The 20,842-nt window shown below is 47.7% G+C and overlaps 1 protein-coding gene across 2 annotated transcripts in view; it reads left to right on the top strand.

Moving 5' to 3' along the window:
- wdfy3 (WD repeat and FYVE domain containing 3) overlaps window positions 1-20,842 on the top strand; it is a 583,406-nt gene that overhangs the window by 168,921 nt on the left and 393,643 nt on the right. For both annotated transcript variants that reach the window (XM_085963501.1, XM_085963491.1), the window contains exon 3: window positions 14,935-15,058. In XM_085963501.1, coding sequence (XP_085819627.1) covers window positions 14,935-15,058 — 124 coding nt within the window. The remainder of the gene's footprint in view (window positions 1-14,934; window positions 15,059-20,842) is intronic.

Below are 20,842 nucleotides of genomic sequence, written 5' to 3'. Positions count from 1 at the left end.
GCACAGTATTTGAAATAGTGACCTCTTGTAGCCTGCAATGTATGATTCATCAAGCATAATACAATGTGGAGAAACATTTCAGTCGTGGGATGTTTTAAAATATCCAATAGAGTGAGTAAATTCAACTTTAGATTAGTTTGCAGTTACTTTCTGTCCACATTCTAAAGTACACTCGATAAATACACTGTTGCCAATCTAATGTGAAGCGCACTCATTCATATGTTGTTAGGCTGCAGACTGATTGAGACAACGGGATCAATTGCTGTTGTCACTGTTTTACATTGAAAACTATTGTTCTGCCAAGTTGGATTAACTAAAAATAAAATAACTAACCTATAATGACAGTGTTATATTAGAAGCAGTATGTAAAACGTTCACACAAGATTTTTGCATGTTAGAGCAGAGTTAGCATGTGTTGACATGGATGCACTGACCTTAACTAACTATACACAGGTGTTAGAACAGCAAACCAGTATTAATTTCAAAACCCCTTATGTTGCAGATTAGGCTTAGTGTTTACAAATACTTACCAGCTTGTAATTATCTGAAATACATCATTGCCTCCTAGGCTAGACAAGTGGAATGCGTTAAACTTTTGCGGACTGATATGACCAGGAAGTTTTTAAAGTTTGTTTTTGGGATGTAGGCAATTCTCGAAGCTGCATTTATTACCCATTCCTAGTTGCTGTGTGTTGGTGGTGGCTAACTAGAGCTGTGGGGGAAAGTTTAGACTAATGGCAGGGAGACGAAGACAGACATAGTGGTTAGCACTGTTGCCTCACAGCGCCAGGGACCCGGGTTCAAATCCGGCCTCGGGTGACTGTCTGTGTGGAGTTTGCACATTCTCCCCGTGTTTGCGTGGGTTTCCTCCGGGTGCTCCGGTTTCCTCCCACAGTCCAAAGATGTGCGGGTTAGGTCGATTGGCTATGATAAATTAGTGTTAGGGGGATTAAATACGTGGGGTTACAGGGATAGGGTAGGATATGTGTTGGTGTAGGGGTTACGGGGATCGGGTGGGATATGTGTCGGTGCAGGCTCGATGGGCCGAAATGGCCTCTATCTGCACTGTGGGGTTTCTGTGATTTCTGTGAAGAGAGTAGAGTAGGCTGCTTGGAAGGAAAATTAAGTTAGTTGCATAACAATGTTCCCTTTAATTTTTTTGGGGGTGTACGGCCCCTTTAAGAGGCTGCGCGGCCCATTCAAAATACCGCGCATGCGTGTTTTTTCACATTTAAAAGCCGGTGAGCCGGCTGCACGGGAGCTCCAGAGCCCTGCGTGGCTGCGTAGCTTAAAGGGAACATTGGTGCATAGTGAATGAGTTGAAAGAGGAAATAAGGGTGCGTAAAATGTTGAAGTTCATGTCAAATCACTGATTCTGTGTTGATTGCACCAGCACACCCTGTGGAGGACCAAGGTTTCGCTGACAGCAACTTCCAGATTTCCGTGTTTAACTGCGCATGTGTGGACTGCAGAAGTTGCTGACAGTTTTACATTGTAATGACAGCGAGCACTGACAGTTTCGCCGTCATTACAGCAGCAAATTCCGGGCCAATATTTATGATAGTCATACCAGAGCACTGTACAATGACCACAACTTCCTCTGAAAAGTATTCTACTGTTTTGCTTATGTAGTTCAGCATTCTGTTTACTTTGTTGATTGATTGATTTTCATATTGGTTGGATATGCTGAATAATAAGTCCACTAAAACTCCGAGGCCTTCACCCATAGCTGCTTCAGCGCCATTCACAGAGCATGTGTGCCGTCCACTTTTCATTACAATGTGCAGTACTTTGCAATGTTAGTTGCAGTTACTCTGCCTGCATATATATTTTGGCCAACTCTTTCTGTAATTTCTGAGATGCCTGCTCTGATTCAATTGCTGCTCCTAGTTTGGTATCATCTGCAAATTTGACACATTTCCATTTAGCTTCTGAATCTGTCATCATTGATATAAATTAGAAATAGTAGCTGTCTCAATACAGAACCCTGAGGTGCGCACTAAGTGTTTCACTCCACCCTGACTTAATCCCTTTAACCAGTACGTATTTTTTTCCACTCTTTAGCAAATTTCTTGCCCATTCCCAAGGTTTACCTTGAACCCTAACAGCTTTGAGCTTACTTAACAGCCTTGCGTGTGAATTCTTTGAAGTCTAGGTACCTCACATTGTAGGGCTTCCCACAGTCCACTTGGGTTGTCACCTCTTCAAACAAGTTTACGAATTTGGTCAGACATGTCTACCCTTCTGACTCTATATTGACTGATGTTTACTAGGTGGTTATTGTAGAGGTTTACCTGGTTATTATTATACAGATAGTCCTCAAGTTTACTCCTGATAATCAATTCTATTATTTTAAATGAAATTAAAACAAGACTAATGGGTCTGTATCAATGGTCCCTGTAAGGTGCACAGGTGCGTGGTCGCGCAGTGATCTGTAAAGTCCCGCACACTTAATTCACAGGCCATGCAGTGAGCTGGAGCTGGGGGAGGGGCCCAATGGCAAAGCGTGAGCGGGAAAAAGTCAGAGGTGAATGGCCTGGGAATCCTCACTGGGTGAGTTGTTTGTGACCTCATGGAGCCGATCAGAATTGGAACGACGTTTGCTAAGATACGGAGCTCTGGAACATGGCGAGTGTTGCCTTTGGATTCTGTCGGTGCTTTTTCCACGGTGACGCGTGTAGTTGGTTCCCTGGGACTGAGCAGCGGCCATGCTTTGGAACAAAACACCATGAGAGCCGGTTATTGATTGGAGAAAGGTGAGGAAAAGGCTTCCGTGGTAACTAGGGTGACGGGTGTTGCATTTTGGCGTTTGTTTTTCTTGGGGTTAAAACGGGTTCAGCTCAAGAAATGAGCCCCTGCTGGCGGTTACACAACAGGCACTGTTTCCACAGGTGATGTGGCTACCAGTAGCTGCTACGGAGTCAGGTGCCTTGATAATATGGTTATATGGCCAAGAAATTCAATTCAAATTGCCAACCCACAGGAGGTCCCAGCCTGTGATAATGGTCTGTATTTGACTAGTCTTCATGGCTGCCCATCTGCTGCAGTTATGAGAGAAGAATGTTTTAATCTCCTTCGTTCTGGTCCATTTGCAATTATTATGGTATGCCTCGGGTTGACTTTACACCAGGACTGTGTTGGTGTGAGAATTTATGCCAAGACTAACCTCAAATCAATGCATAATTTTTTTATTCTTTGTTTTTAAACAAAGCTTCAAATTCAAAAATATCTTCTAGCTAGACTGTTAATTGTTTATACCAGACCTCTATTTGTTAAATGACCAAACCATTCATGGTTGTATCTGGGCCATTAAAAATTTATACCAGAACCCTTCTTAAAATAGATTCATAGAAGTCGTTTCACCAAACTGCTCCAAGACTTCAATGTGCATGACTGGCAGAAAAGTGAATAGTTATATTTTAATTTTTTTAATATTTGGAATATTTTATTAGGTTAACTTAATAAAAACCAATTACCACATTTAACATCCGTATATTTATTTAGTGTAACTGTTTATTAAGTAAACAAACGTTAACGTCCAGAGGTTAAAATCAACATTTCATTGTGCAGTACACATGTCTGCTGCATATATGACAAATAAAAATTGAATTGAATTGAATTGAAAAGAGGTGTATTTTTTTTAAATGTCGCTCGGGTTTTAACACCTTAAAAATGTCCAACATTGTTGAAACTGAAACCAAGAGGTAGTCGGCGACATGTTGCAGCTTTGCGAAAGATGTATTATTGACAAACGGATCGCTCCTCGATGTTTCAGAACTTTCCCGATCTCTGGACAGATAGGCCGCAATTTTGCTGACCTCGGTGGGTCTGTGGCGGGCGATGTCGGTGGTGGGTCCCGATCCTGCTGCTGTTTCCATCCCGGCCTCAAATGAATTTCCCAAGATTGGGCTTGATAAGTCCTCGCAGCTCGTTTGCCGGCCAATTAGAGGAAGTGGATCTGGTGATGTCATTTGATGATGTGTCATCAGCCGGTTTCCTTAAAGGGACCATGGCCAACTTTATTTTGACATTTGTGCTGTCAGTGTTCTACAGCATTGAGGTGCTGCAAACACTGACGGGCACGGCACAGAGATGCAGGGCTGCATCCAGGCTCTCCCACGACTTCCTCCATATGCTTATGCAGGGAGTCACAGCATGCAGGGAGGTCCTCTTCCCTTCCCATGGGCGGAAGAGACCTCCAGATCAACACAGCCTGATTGCACAGGAGGGCACAAGCAGGGATGTGGTCAGGAGGACCTGGGTGCAGTGCTGCAGATGTTTCAATGATCTCAGCAGATCATGAAACGTTAGTACAAAGCCACATTCAACCTCATCCTGCTGTGCCTCTCATCACATCCCCATCACTCTGCCTTCCCTACCCTACTCCTGCACATCCTTACTCACATCAACTTATCTTGTACCTCCACCCATCCCTTTCTATCTACATTAAAACCTCCCCATCTCACTAGCCACCCCTCACACTTGCCCTCATCCTAGTGCAATCATACCAACTAACAACACACAAGTGTAGACACTTGGGTTTTATGCAATGTTCATGTGAAGTTTCTGTTAATGTGCTATCAAACATTGAAACCTTTATTTTCAACACTTTGCGTTCTTGGATAGATTTGTGTGCACCTTTGGAAGTGGTTTAGTGAGTTGCAGTGAATGTTGAGACATAACTTTACACTTTACCCCTCCCCCCCGCAAAGGTGATGAGTGTGAAAGGAATGGCTTGGGCATTGTAGGGATGGCGTGGGGTGATGCCAACCTGGCGCATCATGTGGCATCCAGGGTGTACAGAGTCAAGTGAAATAAATCTGGCCATGGTGAGGCCATCCCTGGCCTCCTGGGCAGCAATGTGGTCGGGTGCTGATGCCCTCTGTCCTGTGCAGCATCAGGTGATTGCGGAGAAGGTTGGTGGTGTTGGGGCTGATTGTAGTTGGATTTTGAGGACCAAGGTGGGAGAGTATAAAGGGCACCCATGCTCATGGAATAGATGGCAGGTGAAGTAGAGATGACAGAAGCAATCTGGCAATGGTGAGAGAGGTAATGAGGTCAGACTGGATGGAGACTGGTGTAAAGACTTGCAGCATGGTGAATCTGTTGTGGGAATGCAGTGAGGAAGAGTTTGTGGCTGAGGGAAGATATCTCTAAGGTGGGAGCATTTACTCTACATTTGAAGCGGTCAACTCAACAGCTGATTCAATGGCCACTGAATTCCCGCCTCAGCTTGACAGACGTGATCCACGACCAGCGTGGACCCCGTGGGCCAGCTGTCAAATGCAGGTGAGCTGAAATTCATTAAGTGGCTGTAAACAAGCTACTAATTACCTGAATTGGGTCCCCCGCTGTGAACTCGCCGCTGCGTGTCGGGTCTGCTCAGCGCTGACAGACCCGATATTGGGGAAAGGCACGTGGTGGCGGGTTCACAGCGGGGTCACGACCCGCTGGGGGGAAAAAAAACTTTCCCACCCAACCCGCCACCGATTGTGCCAGTTGACCCCATGGAAAATCCAGCCGAGTGTCTTGGTGAACCTCTTCAGGCAAACCTTATTTTTATGTTTCACATATCAATTCATGTGGTGTAATGCAGACAAAGGTGGGCTGTGGATGTGTAACCCAAGAAGGTGGTCCTGAACTGGAAATGTTGATGTGAATGAGTGTCTGATTAAAGCTGAACAATACCAAGGTGGGAGGGGGAGGGAAGCACTTTTTAATTTTAAATTAGGCCGCATTTCTGCAATAGCTTTTGCTCCCATGGAAAGTGGTTTTGGGTGCACTTCAATGAAAAAGTGGTGGTATAACCGAAGAGATAATTGAGGGTACTAAAGACATGAGGCATGAGTCTCATACGGGTTTATGTTTGCACTGAGTGCACGTTAACTCCAGCTTTAGTTTCTCATCACCTTCCAACAAATGTTGGAAACAAAGCTATTTCAAATGCCTGGTGTAATAATAAAGAAGCTTAACAGAGCAAGTCATTTGGTTCATCAAGTGTTTTCCTTCCACCAACAGTATCCAGTCTGTTTTTGGGATGAGATGTTAAATCTGCTCCTGTGGTTCAGATGGATTAATAAGGGATAGCCAGCATGGATTTGTTAATGGCAAATTGTGTCTGACTAACCTGATTGAGTTCTTTGAAGTAACAGAGAAGGTTGATGAAGGTAGTGTAGTAGATGTACATATGGACTTTCAAAGGCATTTGCTGAAGTACCACATAACAGACTTATTCAGAAAATAGAAGCACATGGTATTAAAGGGACGGTGGTAACTTGGGTACATAATTGGCTGAGGGATAGGATGCAGAGAGTAGTGGTGAACGGATGTTTTTTCTGGCTGGAGGGAAGTATGCAGTGGGATCCCCAAGGGGTCGGTATTAGGACCATTGCTTTACTTGTTATGCAGAAATGACCTGGACTTGGGTATAGGGAGTGCAGTTTTAAAGTTTCTTGATGATACAAAACTTGGCAATGTAGCAAATAGTGAGCAGGATAGTTGCAGAGTAGAGGTAGAATAGGACCAGTGAGCAGAGGGGTAGAATGGTAGAATCTCACCCTCAGTAAGCTCCCCACTGGAGTGGAGCTAATTTACAGAACAAACGGGAAACTGTTCAACCTTCGTCGCCTCCAGTCCAGATCCAAGGTCATCCCATCCTCCGTCGTCGAATTACAGTATGCAGACGACGCTTGCGTCTGCGCTCACTCGGAACTCGAACTCCAAACTCTTGTCAACACCTTCACCGAAACATGAGAGCATGGGCCTTACACTAAACATCCGTAAGACGAAGGTCCTCTACCAACCTGCCGCCGCCACATAGTACTGCCCCCTGATTATCAAAATCCACGACAAGGCCTTGGACAACGTGGACCATTTTCCATACCTCGGGAGCCTACTGTCAACAAGGGCAGACATTGATGACTAAGTCCAACACCGCCTTCAGTGTGCCAGTGCAGCTTTCGGTCGCCTGAGGAAGAGAGTGTTTGAACACCAGGACCTCAAACCCGTCACTAAGCTCATGGTCTACAGAGCAGCAGTGATACCCGCCCTGTTTTATGCCTCAGAGACATGGACCATGTACAGCAGGCACCTCAAAGCACTGGAGAGGTACCACCAACGCTGCCTCCGCAAGATCCTGCAAATCCATTGGCAGGATAGGCGCACCAACGTCAGTGTTCTCGCTCAGGCCAACATCCCCAGCATTGAAGCTTTGACCATGCTCGATCAGCTCCGATGGACGGGTCACATCGTCTGCATGCCCGATACGAGACTCCCAAAACAAGCGCTCTACTCGGAACTCTGACGCAGCAAGAGAGCCCCAGGTGGGCAGAGGAAACGCTTCAAGGGCACCCTCAAAGCCTCCTTGAAAAAGTGTAACATCCACACTGACACCTGGGAATCCCTGGCCCAGACCACACAAAGTGGAGGAGAAGCATCCAGGAAGGTCCCAAACACCTCGAGTCTCTTCGTCGGGACCAAGCGGAAGCCAAGCGCAACGAGCGCACGTTAACCCAAGCACCCCACCCACCCGTCCCTTCAACCACCGTCTGCCCCACCTGTGACGGAGACTGTGGGCCCTGCATTGGACTCATCAGTCACCTGCAAACTCATTTTTAATGTGGAAGCAAGTCATCCTCAGTTCCCGAGGGACTGCCTAAGAAGAAGGAGAGAGTGGGATGTGTGAGAGTAGAGGTAGAATGGGATGTGTGAGAGTAGAGGTAGAATGTATATTGAAGCGAGGTTCCTTCTCCCCAAACCTTCAGACCTTGACATAATGGCCATCTTGATGGATTAACTGCTAATCAATTTAACCTGATATTTCCTGTCCGAATTTACAAAGGAACAGATGATGACCTGGACAATCCCAGAAAGTTAATGTAGCCTTGCTAACAGTTGCTATGTGTTAGCTTTGGTACCGCCATTGTTCTGGCCAATCTGTTATTAACCCCTCGCATGGAATGTTGCCGACCCGTCTGCTGCTTCCTACTCCCCCGTTGTCCCGACTAATCTCCAATTGATGCGCTATCAATTACTCAAAAGACTGAGGTTAAGCGAGTAACTAACAGGCTTTTATTAACAAGACAATGAAGGTGTGCCTCGAGTGGTCGACCAGTCCAGAATACAGAGGGACTGTGGAGCAGTCACCTTTTATACCTGGACTCGTGGGAGGAGTCAGCCGAGGCATGTACAGACATGTACACAGTGGAATACAAACACACACACACACAGGCAGGTATAACAGTGGTTTACCACATTCACCCCTTGTTTAAAAATGAGTCCGGCGGGGTGAAGTGTATTAAAAGTTTGTGTATTGGAGTCTCTCCGGAGGTCTTGTCTGCCGCTGTGATTGACGTGGCGACGGCAGGGGTAGTGAAGCTTCCGGCGTCGAGTCCCGCGTAGGCTGGGGCACTGGTGTGTAGCCCTCGTGAGTGTCGAGCGGGTCGCGGGGCCCAGGCGTGCCGTCTGCTGGGGTTGGATATTGGATCGTGGGGGTGGGGTGGTAGTGGGTTACTGGGGCCCCCGAGGGTGCGAGGTCTCGTATGGAGACTGTGTCCTCCCGCCCGTCCGGGTACGCAATGTAAGCATACCGGGGGTTGGCGTGGAGGAGGTCGACCCTCTCGACCAGGGGGTCCGTTTTATGGGTCCTCACGTGTCTTCTCAGTAGGACCGGCCCTGGGGACGTCAGCCATGGCGGTAGCGATGTCCCCGATGTGGACTTCCTTGGGAAGACAAACATTTTCTCATGAGGGGTGGCGTTAGTGGCAGTGCAGAGCAGTGACCGAATAGAGTGGAGCGCATCGGGGAGCACATCCTGCCAGCGGGAGGTTGGAAGGCCCCTAGACTTTAAGGCTAGCAGGGCGGCCTTCCAAACTGTCGCATTCTCTCTTTCCACCTGTCCGTTCCCCCGGGGGTTGTAACTGGTGGTCCTGCTTGTGGCAATACCCCTAGCGAGCAGGTACTGACGGAGTTCGTCGCTCATAAACGATGAGCCCTGGTCGTTATGGATATAGCTGGGGAAACCGAACAGGGTGAAGAGGTCGTTCAGACATTTAATGACCGTGGCACTGGTCATGTCCGGGCAGGGGATGGCGAACGGGAAACGGGAGTACTCATCAATAATATTGAGGAAGTACACATTGCGGTCGGAGGAGGGGAGAGGCCCTTTAAAATCAATGCTCAGGCGCTCGAAGGGGCGAGTGGCCTTTATCAGGTGAGCCCTGTCTGGTCTATAAAAGTGCGGTTTGCACTCAGCGCAGACTTGGCAGTTCCTGGTCATGGTCCTGACCTCCTCAATGGAGTAAGGCAGGTTGCGGACCTTGATGAAGTGGAAGAACCTGGTGACCCCCGGGTGGCAGAGGTCATTGTGGAGGGCCCGCAGTCTATCGATCTGCGCGCTGGCGCAGGTGCCACGCGATAGAGCATCCGGGGGTTCATTGAGCTTCCCGGGCCGGTACAAGATCTCGTAATTGTAGGTGGAAAGTTCGATTCTCCACCTCAAGATCTTGTCGTTTTTGATTTTGCCCCTCTACTTGTTGTTAAACATAAAAGCAACTGAACGCTGGTCAGTGAGCAGGGTAAATCGTTTTCCGGCCAGGTAGTGCCTCCAATGACGCACAACCTCCACAATAGCCTGGGCCTCCTTCTCAACAGCGGAGTGTCTGGTCTCCGGGCCCTGGAGGGTTCGTGAAAAGAAGGCCATGGGTCTCCCCGCCTGATTGAGGGTAGCGGCCAGGGCAAAGTCGGACGCGTCGCTTTCCACCTGGAAGGGGATGGATTCGTCCACTGCGTGCATGGTGGCTTTGGCAATGTCTTCCTTGATACGGTGGAAGGCTAAGCGGGCCTCTGCCGTCAAGGGAAAAGAGGTGGACTTGATCAGCGGATGGGCCTTGCCCGCATAGTAGGGGACCCACTGGGCGTAATAGGAGAAAAACCCTAGGCACCTCTTCAGGGCCTTGAGGCAGTGGGGCAGTGGGAGTTCCATAAGGGGACGCATCCGGTCGGGACCGATGACTCCGTGTTCCACAACACAGCCAAGGATGGCGAGGCGGGTTGTGCGGAATATGCACTTCTCCTTGTTATACGTCAGGTTCAGGAGTTGGGCGGTGCAGAGGAATTTTTCGAGGTTTGCGTCATGGTCCTGCAAGTCATGGCCGCAGATGGTCACATTGTCCAGATATGGGAAAGTGGCCTGCAACGCATTTTGATCGACCATCCGGTCCATCTCCCTTTGGAAGACGGAGACCCCGTTGGTGACGCCAAAGGGGGAACCCTAAGGAAGTGGTAGAGGCGGCCGTTTGCCTCAAAGGCAGTATACTGGCGGTCCTCAGGGCAGATAGGGAGCTGGTGGTACGCTGATTTCAGGTCAATGGTCGAGAAGACGCGGCACTGCGCGATCTGGTTGACCATATCAGCTATGCGGGGGAGTGGGTAAGCGTCCAGCAGGGCATAGCGATTTATTGTCTGGCTGTAGTCGATGACCAGGCGCTGTTTCTCGCCGGTCTTAACGACCACAACCTGGGCTCGCCAGGGGCTGGTGCTGCCCTCAATAATCCCCTCCTTCAGGAGCCGCTCCACTTCGGTTTTAATGAAAACCCTGTCCCCGGCACTGTATCGCCTGCTCTTTGTGGTGATGGGCTTACAGTCGGGGGTGAGGTTAGCAAACAGTGGGGGTGGGGGTGGGGGGGGGGGGGGCGGTGACTCTGAGTGTGGAGAGGTTGCACCTGGTGCGCGGTGGGCAATTTGGAAGCTGCAGACTGTGAGTGGGGGGAGGGGTCCACCGTACGCCATCGTAACACTTTTAAGGTGGCACTGAAAATCTAACCCCAGTAGAATGGCAGCGCAGAGGTGGGGCAGGACCAGAAGTTTAAAATTATCGTACACAGTCCCGTCTACTAAGAGTGTCACCACGCAGTAGCCGCCAATGTCCGCCGACTGGGAGGAGGCCTTAGAAATCCGCTGGTGCGCAGGCAGGACTGGGAGAGAGCAACGCCGCACCGTGTCAGGGTGGATGAAGCTCTCCGTGCTCCCAGTCAAAAAGGCAGGTTGTTTCGTGACCATTTACCTTAATGTCCATTGTGGACCGGGCCAGTTGGTGCGGTCTCGCTTGGTCCAGCGTAACGGAGGCCAGCGTAGGGGTCGGTGTGTCGCTGCGGGTATCAGATGAGGCGGTGTTGGGGGCCTGCTGCGTCCCGGCTGGCGTCCAAGATGGCGGCGTCCATGATCCCCATGTGGCTGGAGGCATCCAAAATGGCTGCTGTTCCGGTGGTTCGCACATGGCTGGGGAGGCCCAAGATGGCGGCCCACACGCGGCGCTGCTGGGGTTCGGGGTGGCTTTGGCCCTGCAGACGCTTGCGTAGTGTCCCTTCTTCCTGCAGCCCGAGCAGATCGCATTTTTCGCCGGGCAGCGCGCTCCGGGGTGTTTGGCCTGGCCACAGAAGTAGCATTTCTGGCCTTGGGACACTGCTGCGGTAGTTGGGCCGTTGCTGGGATGTGGCTGGGGTGGCATGGCGCTATGAGACGGTCCTACCGTGTCCCAGGCTGTCGTTCCCCGCGGCGTCCACGGTGCAGAGGAGTAGGCATCCATGCCCCGGTAGGCTGCGTCCAATGATAGTGCGAGTTCAGAGGCCTTGTTGAGGTCGAGGTCACTCTGCTCCAACAGTCGCTGTTGGGTGTAATTGGATCTGTGGCCCGCAACAAAAGCGTCCCAGATAAGTTCCTCTGTGTACACGGCGGCCTTTACACCCTTACAACCACAGGCCCGGCCAAGCACAGACAGTGCCTGAAGGTATTCCTCGGTCGATTCCCCAGGTTGTTGTTTACGACTCCCCAGGAGGTGCCTGGCGTACACCTCGTTCACTGGGCGCGTGTACTGGTCCTTGAGGAGCTTGAGAGCAGCCGTGTACGAGGTTGCGTCCTGGATGACTGAGTACGCTCGGTGGTTCACTTTGGAGGTCAGGACATCCAGTTTGTCCTCATCCGATTTGACCGTTGCAGCGGAGGCGATCAGGAATCTTTCAAAGCACTTAAGCCAGTGAGCAAACTTGGTGGATGCGTCCGCCTCCCGATGGTCTAAGTCCAGGCATGCTGGTGTGAGGATCTTCTCCATTATAAAAAAATCTTGTTAATAAAATTGATGCGCTATCAATTACTCAAAAGACTGAGGTTAAGCGAGTAACTAACAGGCTTTTATTAACAAGAGAATGAAGGTGTGCCTCGAGTGGTCGACCAGTCCAGAATACAGAGGGACTGTGGAGCAGTCACCTTTATACCTGGACTCGTTGGAGGAGTCAGCCGAGGCATGTACACAGTGGAATACAAACACACACACACACAGGCAGGTATAACAGTGGTTTACCACACCAATATTAGCATATCTTAATCGGACAATGACCCCGAGATGCTATGATTAACTTTGATGGGGCACCCGACAGAGCAAATTCTAACATGAGCCATGTGGAATATAGTTTTTGTAAGAGTTGTGACCTGTTAGAGGTTAAATATAGCCACTAATGAGGTTTATAAAATAAAAAAGAGCAACTGATTTCTTGATTTTTTTAAGAGTTTGTCTTATTATCTCATGATGTGAGATGGCGGGCTGGCAATTTGGCATTACTGTATAATGCTTTTAAGTACGACAGCAAAATACTGCAGATGCTAGAAATCCGAAATAACAACAGAAAATGCTGGAAAAACTCAGCAGGCCAGGCAACATCCGTGGAACATAAGAACATAAGAAGTAGGAGCAGGAGTAGGCCATACGGCCCCTCGGGCCTGCTCCGCCATTCACTAGGATCATGGCTGATCCGAATCTAGACTCACGTCCACTTCCTTGCCCGCTCCCCATAACCCCTAATTCCCTTATCTGCTAGGAAACTGTCTATCTCCATTTTAAATTTATTTAATGTTGCAGCTTCCGCAGCTCTCTGGGGTAGCAAATTCCATAGATTTACTACCCTCTGAGTGAAGAAGTTTCTCCTCATCTCAGTTTTGAAAGGGGAGCCCCTTATTCTTAGATTATGCCCCCTAGTTCTAGTCTCACCCATCAGTGGAAACATCCTCACCGCATCCACCCGATCAAGCCCCCTCACGATCTTATGTTTCGATAAGATCGCCTCTCATTCTTCTGAACTCCAATGAGTAGAGTCCCAACCTACTCAACCTTTCCTTATACGTCAACCCCCTCAACCGAGTGAGCCTTCTCTCAACCGCCTCGAGAGCAAGTATATCTTTTCTTAAATATGGAAACCAAAACTGCACGCAGTATTCCAGGTGTGGCCTCACCAGTACCCTGTATAACTGCAGCAAGACTTCCCTGTTTTTATACTCCATCCCCCTTGCAATAAAAGCCAAGATTCCATTGGCCTTCCTGATCACCTGCTGCACCTGCATACTAACTTTTTGTGTTTCATGCACCAGGACCCCCAGATCCCTTTGTACTGTAGCACTTTGCAGTTTCTCTCCATTTAGATAATAACTTGCTCTTTGATTTTTTTCTGCCAAAGTGCATAACCTCACACTTTCCAACATTGTGTTGCATCTGCCAAATCTCTGCCCACTCACTTAGCCTGTCTATGTCCTTTTGCAGGTTTTTTATGTCCTCCTCACTCACTGCTTTCCCTCCCATCTTTGTATCGTCGGCAAACTTGGATATGTTGCACTCAGTCCCTTCCTCCAAATCATTAATATAGATTGTAAAGAGTTGGGGTCCCAGCACTGACCCCTGCGGAATACCACTAGTTACTGATTGCCAGCCCGAGAATGAACCATTTATCCCAACTCTTTGTTTTCTGTTAGATAGCCAATCTTCCACCCATGCCAGTAAAGTCAACGTTTCGGGTAAACCCTTTGTCAAGACTAAAGAGGCACAGGAAATGAAGTAGATTAAGAGGCCAGGCTGGGAGAGAACAAAAGAGAAGTGAAGTGCCTAATCTTCCGATGCTTTTAAGTGTTTGCTGTTGCTGTCGTTGTTGTAGTAAAATTTGTTGTTGTAACATTTGCCCACGGGTGAAAAGGTCGCACTCAAAGGCGTTTGTAGCCCGTTCGGTACAAAAAAAATTAGAGGGAACATTGGTCTGTATTTGCCTGTGGAACTTCCCGGGGTTCAATGAATCCCTAATAATTATTGTCAATGCCTCACAAATCTCCTCTCTAGTCTCCCTCAGCACTCTGGAAGTAATACCATCTATCCTTGAGGATTTATTTGTTTTGAGCCCTTTTAGCCTGTCCACAGCTTCCATTGATGTTACTGAGGATAACGCTGGGGGTCGCAGAGGGCTTGTTGATTGTGGAACTATAACTGAGGACAAGTCACCTCCTTTTGAAGAGGGGAGAAAATTTGGGAAAGCCAAATTACGAGCTAAATCTGCTGTAAAATTAAGCTCGGGTGTAAATTTTTCACTTACTAAGCAGTTACTCAAACAAGCTATTAAAAAGATTGTTCAACTGGAATTCACAGGAAAGAGCATAATGTCTGATTGCCCATCCCTAGGAGAACACACGCACATGTGGGAAGTATATTTAGTTATGATTTGCTTTTATATCTTTTTTAACTGATCCATTGGAATATTTTTGCATATGACCAGGGTGAATGAATAATGAACTACAGTGAGGAAAAAGTTGAAATGCAAGGAACTGAGGCTATAAAAGGCTATTGGCATAAGGCTACAAAATAATTTGAAAAGGACTTTAAAAGTGCAGGTGGTTGAGGTCTTGGGTCTGATTTAAAAAGTATTGTAGTTTTCAAATGCGTAAGCTTCAGTATAGAGAAATTGGTTCTGCCAAGTGGTATCTGATGGGTAAAAACAGTAATAAATGTTGAGTGAAACTAAGGAGTGACTAAAAAACGGGACAATTAATCCTGCCTTTTCTTGCACATTGTGCAAAAATTTCTAAGTTTACATCTGTGAAATTTAATTATTTTTCTTCATCTTTCAGGTATTTGGAAATGCTCCTGCTGGCACCATGACCGAGAAATTTTCAGATCTCTTGCAGTTTGCTGCCCAGGTGTCGCGCTTGATGGTGACTGAAATCAGGAGAAGAGCCTCAAACAAATCCACAGGTAACATAGAAACATAGAAGATAGGAGCAGGAGCAGGCCATTCGGCCCTTCGAGCCTGCTCCGCCATTCAATGAGATCATGGCTGATCATCCAAATTCAGTACCTTGTCCCTGCCTTCTCCCCATATCCCTTGATCCCTTTAGCCTTAAGAAATAGATCCAACTCTTTTTTGAATATATTTAATGAATTGGCCTCCACCGCCCTCTGTGGCAGAGAATTCCACAGGTTCACCACTCTCTGGGTGAAGAAATTCCTCCTCATTTCAGTCCTAAATGGCTTACCCCTTATCCTTAGACTATAACCCCTGGTTCTGGACTCCTCGGCCATCGGGAACATCCTTCCTGCATCTAGTCTGTCCAGGCCTGACAGAATTTTATAGGTTTCGATGAGATCCCCTCTCATTCTTCTAAACTCCAGTGAGTATAAGCCCAATCGACACAATCTCTCCTCATACGTCATTCCTGCCATCCCAGGTATCGGCCTGGTGAATCTTCGCTGCACTCCTTCCATGGCAAGAACGTCCTTCCTCAGGTAAGGCGACCAAAACTGCACACAATACTCAAGGTGTGGTCTCACCAAGGCCCTGTACAACTGCAGCAAGACATCCTTGTTCCTGTACTTGAACCCTCTTGCTACGAAGGCCAACATACCATTTGCCTTCTTAACCGCCTGCTGCACCTGCATGCTTACCTTCAGCGACTTGTGCACAAGAACACCCAGGTCTCTTTGCACTTCCCCTTCTCCCAATGTATTGCCATTCAAATAATAATCTGCCTTCCTGTTTTTGCCACCAAAGTGGATAACCTCACATTTATCCACATTATACTGCATTTGCCATGTTTCTGCCCAATCACCCAACCTGTCCAAATCGTACTGGAGTTTCACGACATCCTCCTCACAGCTTTCCCTCCCACCCAGCTTTGTGTTGTCTGCAAATCTGGAGATATTACATCCAATTCCCTCGTCCAGATCATTAATATATATTGTGAACAGCTGGGGTCCTAGGAACGATCCTTGCGGTACCCCACTAGTCACTGCCTGCCACTCGGAAAAAGAGCCGTTTATTCCAACTCTTTGCTTTCTGTCCGCCAACCAGTTCTCTATCCAAGTCAATACCTTGCCCCCAATCCCATGTGCCTTAATTTTGCACGCTAATCTCTTATGTGGGACCTTATCGAAAGCCTTCTGAAAGTCCAAATACACCACATCCACTGGTTCTCCCTTATAGAGTCATAGAGTTTTACAGCACAGAAAGAGGCCCTTCGGCCCATCGTGTCTGCGCCGCCCATCCATCCCTGTCCAGTCTAATCCCATTTTCCAGCATTTGGTCCATAGCCTTGTATGCAGTGGCATTTCAAGTGCTCATCCAAATGCTTCTTGAATGTTGTGAGGGTTCCTGCCTCTACCACCCTTTTAGGCATTGAGTTCCACATTCCAACCACCCTCTGGGTGAAAAAGTTCCTCCTCAAATCCCCTCTAAATCTCCTGCCCCTTACCCTGAATCTATGCCCCCTTGTTATTGACCCCCCTACTAAGGGGAAAAGTTCCTCTTTGTCTACCCTATCTATGCCCCTCATCATTTTGTACACCTCAATCAGGTCGCCCCTCAGCCTTCTTTGCTCCAAGGAAAACAACCCCAGCCTGTTTAGTCTTTCTTCATAGCTGAGGCGCTCCATCCCAGGTAACATCCTGGTGAATCTTCTCTGCACCCTCTCCAAGGCAATCACATCCTTCCTATAGTGAGGCGACCAGAACTGCACACAGTACTCCAGCTGTGGCCTCACCAGCGTTTTGTACAGCTCCATCATAACCTCCCTGCTCTTATATTCTATGCCTCGGCTAATGAAGGCAAGTATCCCATATGCCTTTTTAACCACCTTATCTACCTGTTCCGCTGCCTTCAGGGATCTATGTACATGTACACCAAGGTCCCTCTGTACTTCCTAGGGTCCTACCACTCATTGTGTATTCCCTTGCCTTATTTGTCCGTCCAAAATGCATCACCTCGCACTTTTCAGGGTTAAATTCCATTTGCCACTTTTCCACCCATCTGACCAACCCGTTTATATCGTCCTGTAGCCGGAGGCTTTCCTCCTCGCAATTTACCACCCCACCAATTTTCGTGTCATCTGCGAACTTACTGATCATACCTTTCACATTCTCATCCAAATCATTTATGTGGATCACAAACAACAAGGGACCCAGCACCGATCCCTGAGGTACCCCACTGGACACAGGCTTCCAGTCACAAAAGCAACCTTCGACCATCACCCTCTGCCTCCTGCCACTCGGCCAGTTTAGGATCCAACGCGCCAAGGCACCCTGGATCCCATGGGCTCTTACCTTCTTGACCAGTCTCCTATGCGGGACTTTGTCAAAAGCTTTACTGAAGTCCATGTAAACCACATCCACAGCATTTCCCTCATCCACCCCCCTAGTCACCCCCTCGAAAAATTCAATCAGATTTGTCAGACATGATTTACCCTTGACAAAGCCATGCTGACTATCCCCGATTAATCCTTGCCTCTCCAAGTGTAGACTAATTTTGTCCCTCAGAATTTTTTCCAATAATTTCCCTACCACAGATGTTAGGCTCACTGGCCTGTAATTCCCTGGTTTATCCCTGCTACCCTTCTTGTATAATGGTACTACATTAGCTGTTCTCCAGTCCTCTGGTACATCCCCTGTGGCCAGAGAGGTTCTGAAAATTTGTGTCAGAGCCCCTGCAATCTCCTCCTTTGCCTCCCACAGCAGCCTGGGATACATCTCGTCCGGGCCTGGGGATTTATCCACTTTTTGGCCTGCTAAAACCGCTAGCACCTCCTCCCTCTCGATGCTAATATGTTCAAGTATGTCACAGTCCCCTTGCCCGATTTCTATGTCTGCATCGTCTTTCTCCATAGTGAACACAGATGCAAAAAATTCATTTAAAACCCCGCCTACATCATCTGGCTCTACACACAGATTGCCACTTTGGTCCCTAATGGGCCCTACCCTTTCCCTGGTTATCCTCTTGCCCTTAATATACTTATAAAACATCTTAGGATTTTCCTATATTTTGCTCGCCAGTGTTATTTCATGGCCCCTCCTCGCCCTCCTAATTTCTTTTTTAAGTATGCCCCTGCACTTTTTATACTCCTCTAGGGCTTCTTCCGTCTTTAGTCTTTTGTAACTGCCAAAAGCCCCCCTTTTATTTCTAATGCATTTTTGTATATCCCTTGTCATCCAAGGTTCCCATTGCTTGTTGGTCCCACCCTTGACCTTTACAGGAACATGTTGGCGTTGTACTCTCTCTCTTTCCCTTCTGAAAGTCTCCCACTGTTTTGACGTGGATTTTCCTGTAAGTAGCTGCTCCCAGTCCACTTTGGCCAGATCCTGCCTTATCATATTAAAATCGGCCTTCCCCCAATTTTGTACTCTTATTTCCGGGCCGTCTTTGTCTTTTTCCATGACCACCTTAAATCTCACCGAATTATGGTCACTGTCGCCAAAATGCTCTCCTACTGATACTTCCACCACTTGCCCGGCTACATTCCCCAGAATTAGGTCCAGTACCGCCCCCTCTCTTGTAGGACTTTCTACATGTTGGCTCAAAAAGCTCTCCTGGATGCACTTTAAGAATTCTGCACCCTCTAAGCCTTTCACACTCTGACTATCCCAATTTATATTGGGGAAGTTGAAATCCCCCACTATTATTACCCTATTATTTTCGCACTTCTCTGAGATTTGCCTACATATCTGTTCCTCTATCTCCCCCTGACTGTTTGGGGGCCTATAGTACACTCCCAGCAAAGTGCTTGCCCCCTTTTTGTTTTTAAGTTCTACCCATATGGCCTCATTAGAGGAACCCGCTAATATATCGTCCCTCCTTACAGCAGTAATTGACTCCTTAATTAATATTGCAACACCCCCTCCCCTTTTACACCCCCCTCTGTCTCGCCTGAAGATTCTATACCCCGGAATATTGAGCTGCCAGTCCTGACCCTCCCTCAACCATGTCTCCGTGATAGCAACAATATCGTACTCCCATGTGTTCAACAACAACTTCAGTTCATCCACCTTATTTGTAAGACTCCTTGCATTAAAATATATGCCTTCCAGCCCTGCCATATTCCCTTTTGCCTTCACATATTTGCTCTGCCTTCCCAGCTGACTTGTTTTTTCCTCTGTATTTGGCTGTAAATCACCCCCTACTATAGCTCCACTCTGTACCCCATCCCCCTGCCAAGTTAGTTTAAACCCCCCCCAGCAGTGCTAGCAAACCTCCCCGCAAGGATATTGGTTCCCCTCTGGTTCAGGTGTAAACCGTCCGACTTGTACAAGTCCCACCTTTCCCAGAAGCAGACCCAGTGATCCAGGAAACTAAAGCCCTCCCCCCTGCACCATCCCTTTAGCCACGCATTCATCTGTTCTATCTTCCTATTCCTATACCCACTAGCACGTGGCACCGGGAGTAATCCAGAGATTACAACCTTTGAGGTCCTGCTCTTTAATCCTTCACCTAACTCCCTAAATTCTTGCTGCAGGACCTCATCCCTCTTTTTACCTATGTCGTTGGTACCAACGTGGGTACCAACATTTTACCAGTTACATCCTCAAAAAATTCCAGTAGATTAGTCGAGCATGATTTACCTTTTGTAAATCCATGTTGACTTTGTCCGATCCTGTCACTGCTTTCCAAGTGCTCTGCTATTACATCTTTTATAATGGACTCCAGCATTTTCCCCACTACCGATGTCACGCTTACTGGTCTATAATTCCCCGCTTTTTCTCTACCACCTTTTTTGAATGGGATGTCTGGATTCTGGATGGAAGGTAGCAGAGCAAAATTTCATAGTGTCTGGAAAGAATTTCTAATTAGATCACATTTGTAACTGCAAATATCAGCATAAGTAACATAGAAATATAGAAAAATAGGAGCAGGAGCAGGCCATTCGGCCCTTCGAGCCTGCTCCACCATTCAATATGATCATGGCTGATCCTCTATCTCAATACCATATTCCCGCTCTCTCCCCATACCCCTTGATGCCTTTTGTGACTAGAAATCTATCTATCTCCTTCTTAAAAAGATTCAGTGACTTGGCCGCCACAGCCTTCTGTGGTAGAGAATTCCACAGGATCACCACCCTATGAGTGAAGAAATTTCTCCTCACCTCAGTCCTAAATGTCCTACCCTATATCCTGAGACTGTGACCCCTCGTTCTAGACCCCCCAGCCAGGGGAAACATCCTCCCTGCATCCAATCTGTCTAGCTCTGTCAGAATTTTATACGTTTATACTCATCAACAGTTATCTGCAGTGTAATGTCAATGTTTCAACTCTTCCCAACTCTGAATCTTACTTGCACTGGATTTTTAACCGTTTCTTTAATGAATATGATACCTGTAATATACTACTTTATTACTAGCCTCTTTAAAGTAGTGTACAAGATATAGGTACTTTAATCAGAATTAATTTAGTTGCTCTGGGGCTGAAAATCCGTAGCCCTTGCAGTGTGTGGCAGTGTTAAGCTGGGACACTGATGCACCTGGTCTCGGCCTCCCCTACCAGTTTCATTGGAGTCTAGCTTGGGGCAGAACCTCCATCTGCTCCAAGCAACATCATCCCAATCAGAGGGGGTGTTGCCAGTGGGAGCAGACTTCCAGGCTGGGAGTTTGCTGTGCCCCAGCCTGGAAATCCACTGCAGACTAGTACGCCAAGTAAGTAAAGAACTGCTGAGAAATCCACCTCGCAGTCCAGGCCTGGAGTTCCGAAGGTTTAAGAATATCTCCTCGTGGCTGGAGA

The sequence above is a fragment of the Somniosus microcephalus genome, chromosome 2 (assembly GCF_052327205.1).
Source record: "Somniosus microcephalus isolate GS21.2 chromosome 2, FLI_Smic_1.0, whole genome shotgun sequence".
NCBI lineage: Eukaryota > Metazoa > Chordata > Chondrichthyes > Squaliformes > Somniosidae > Somniosus > Somniosus microcephalus.
The sequence above is the reverse complement of the archived record's forward strand: the minus strand, read 5'-3'. Positions and strand labels throughout refer to the sequence as shown.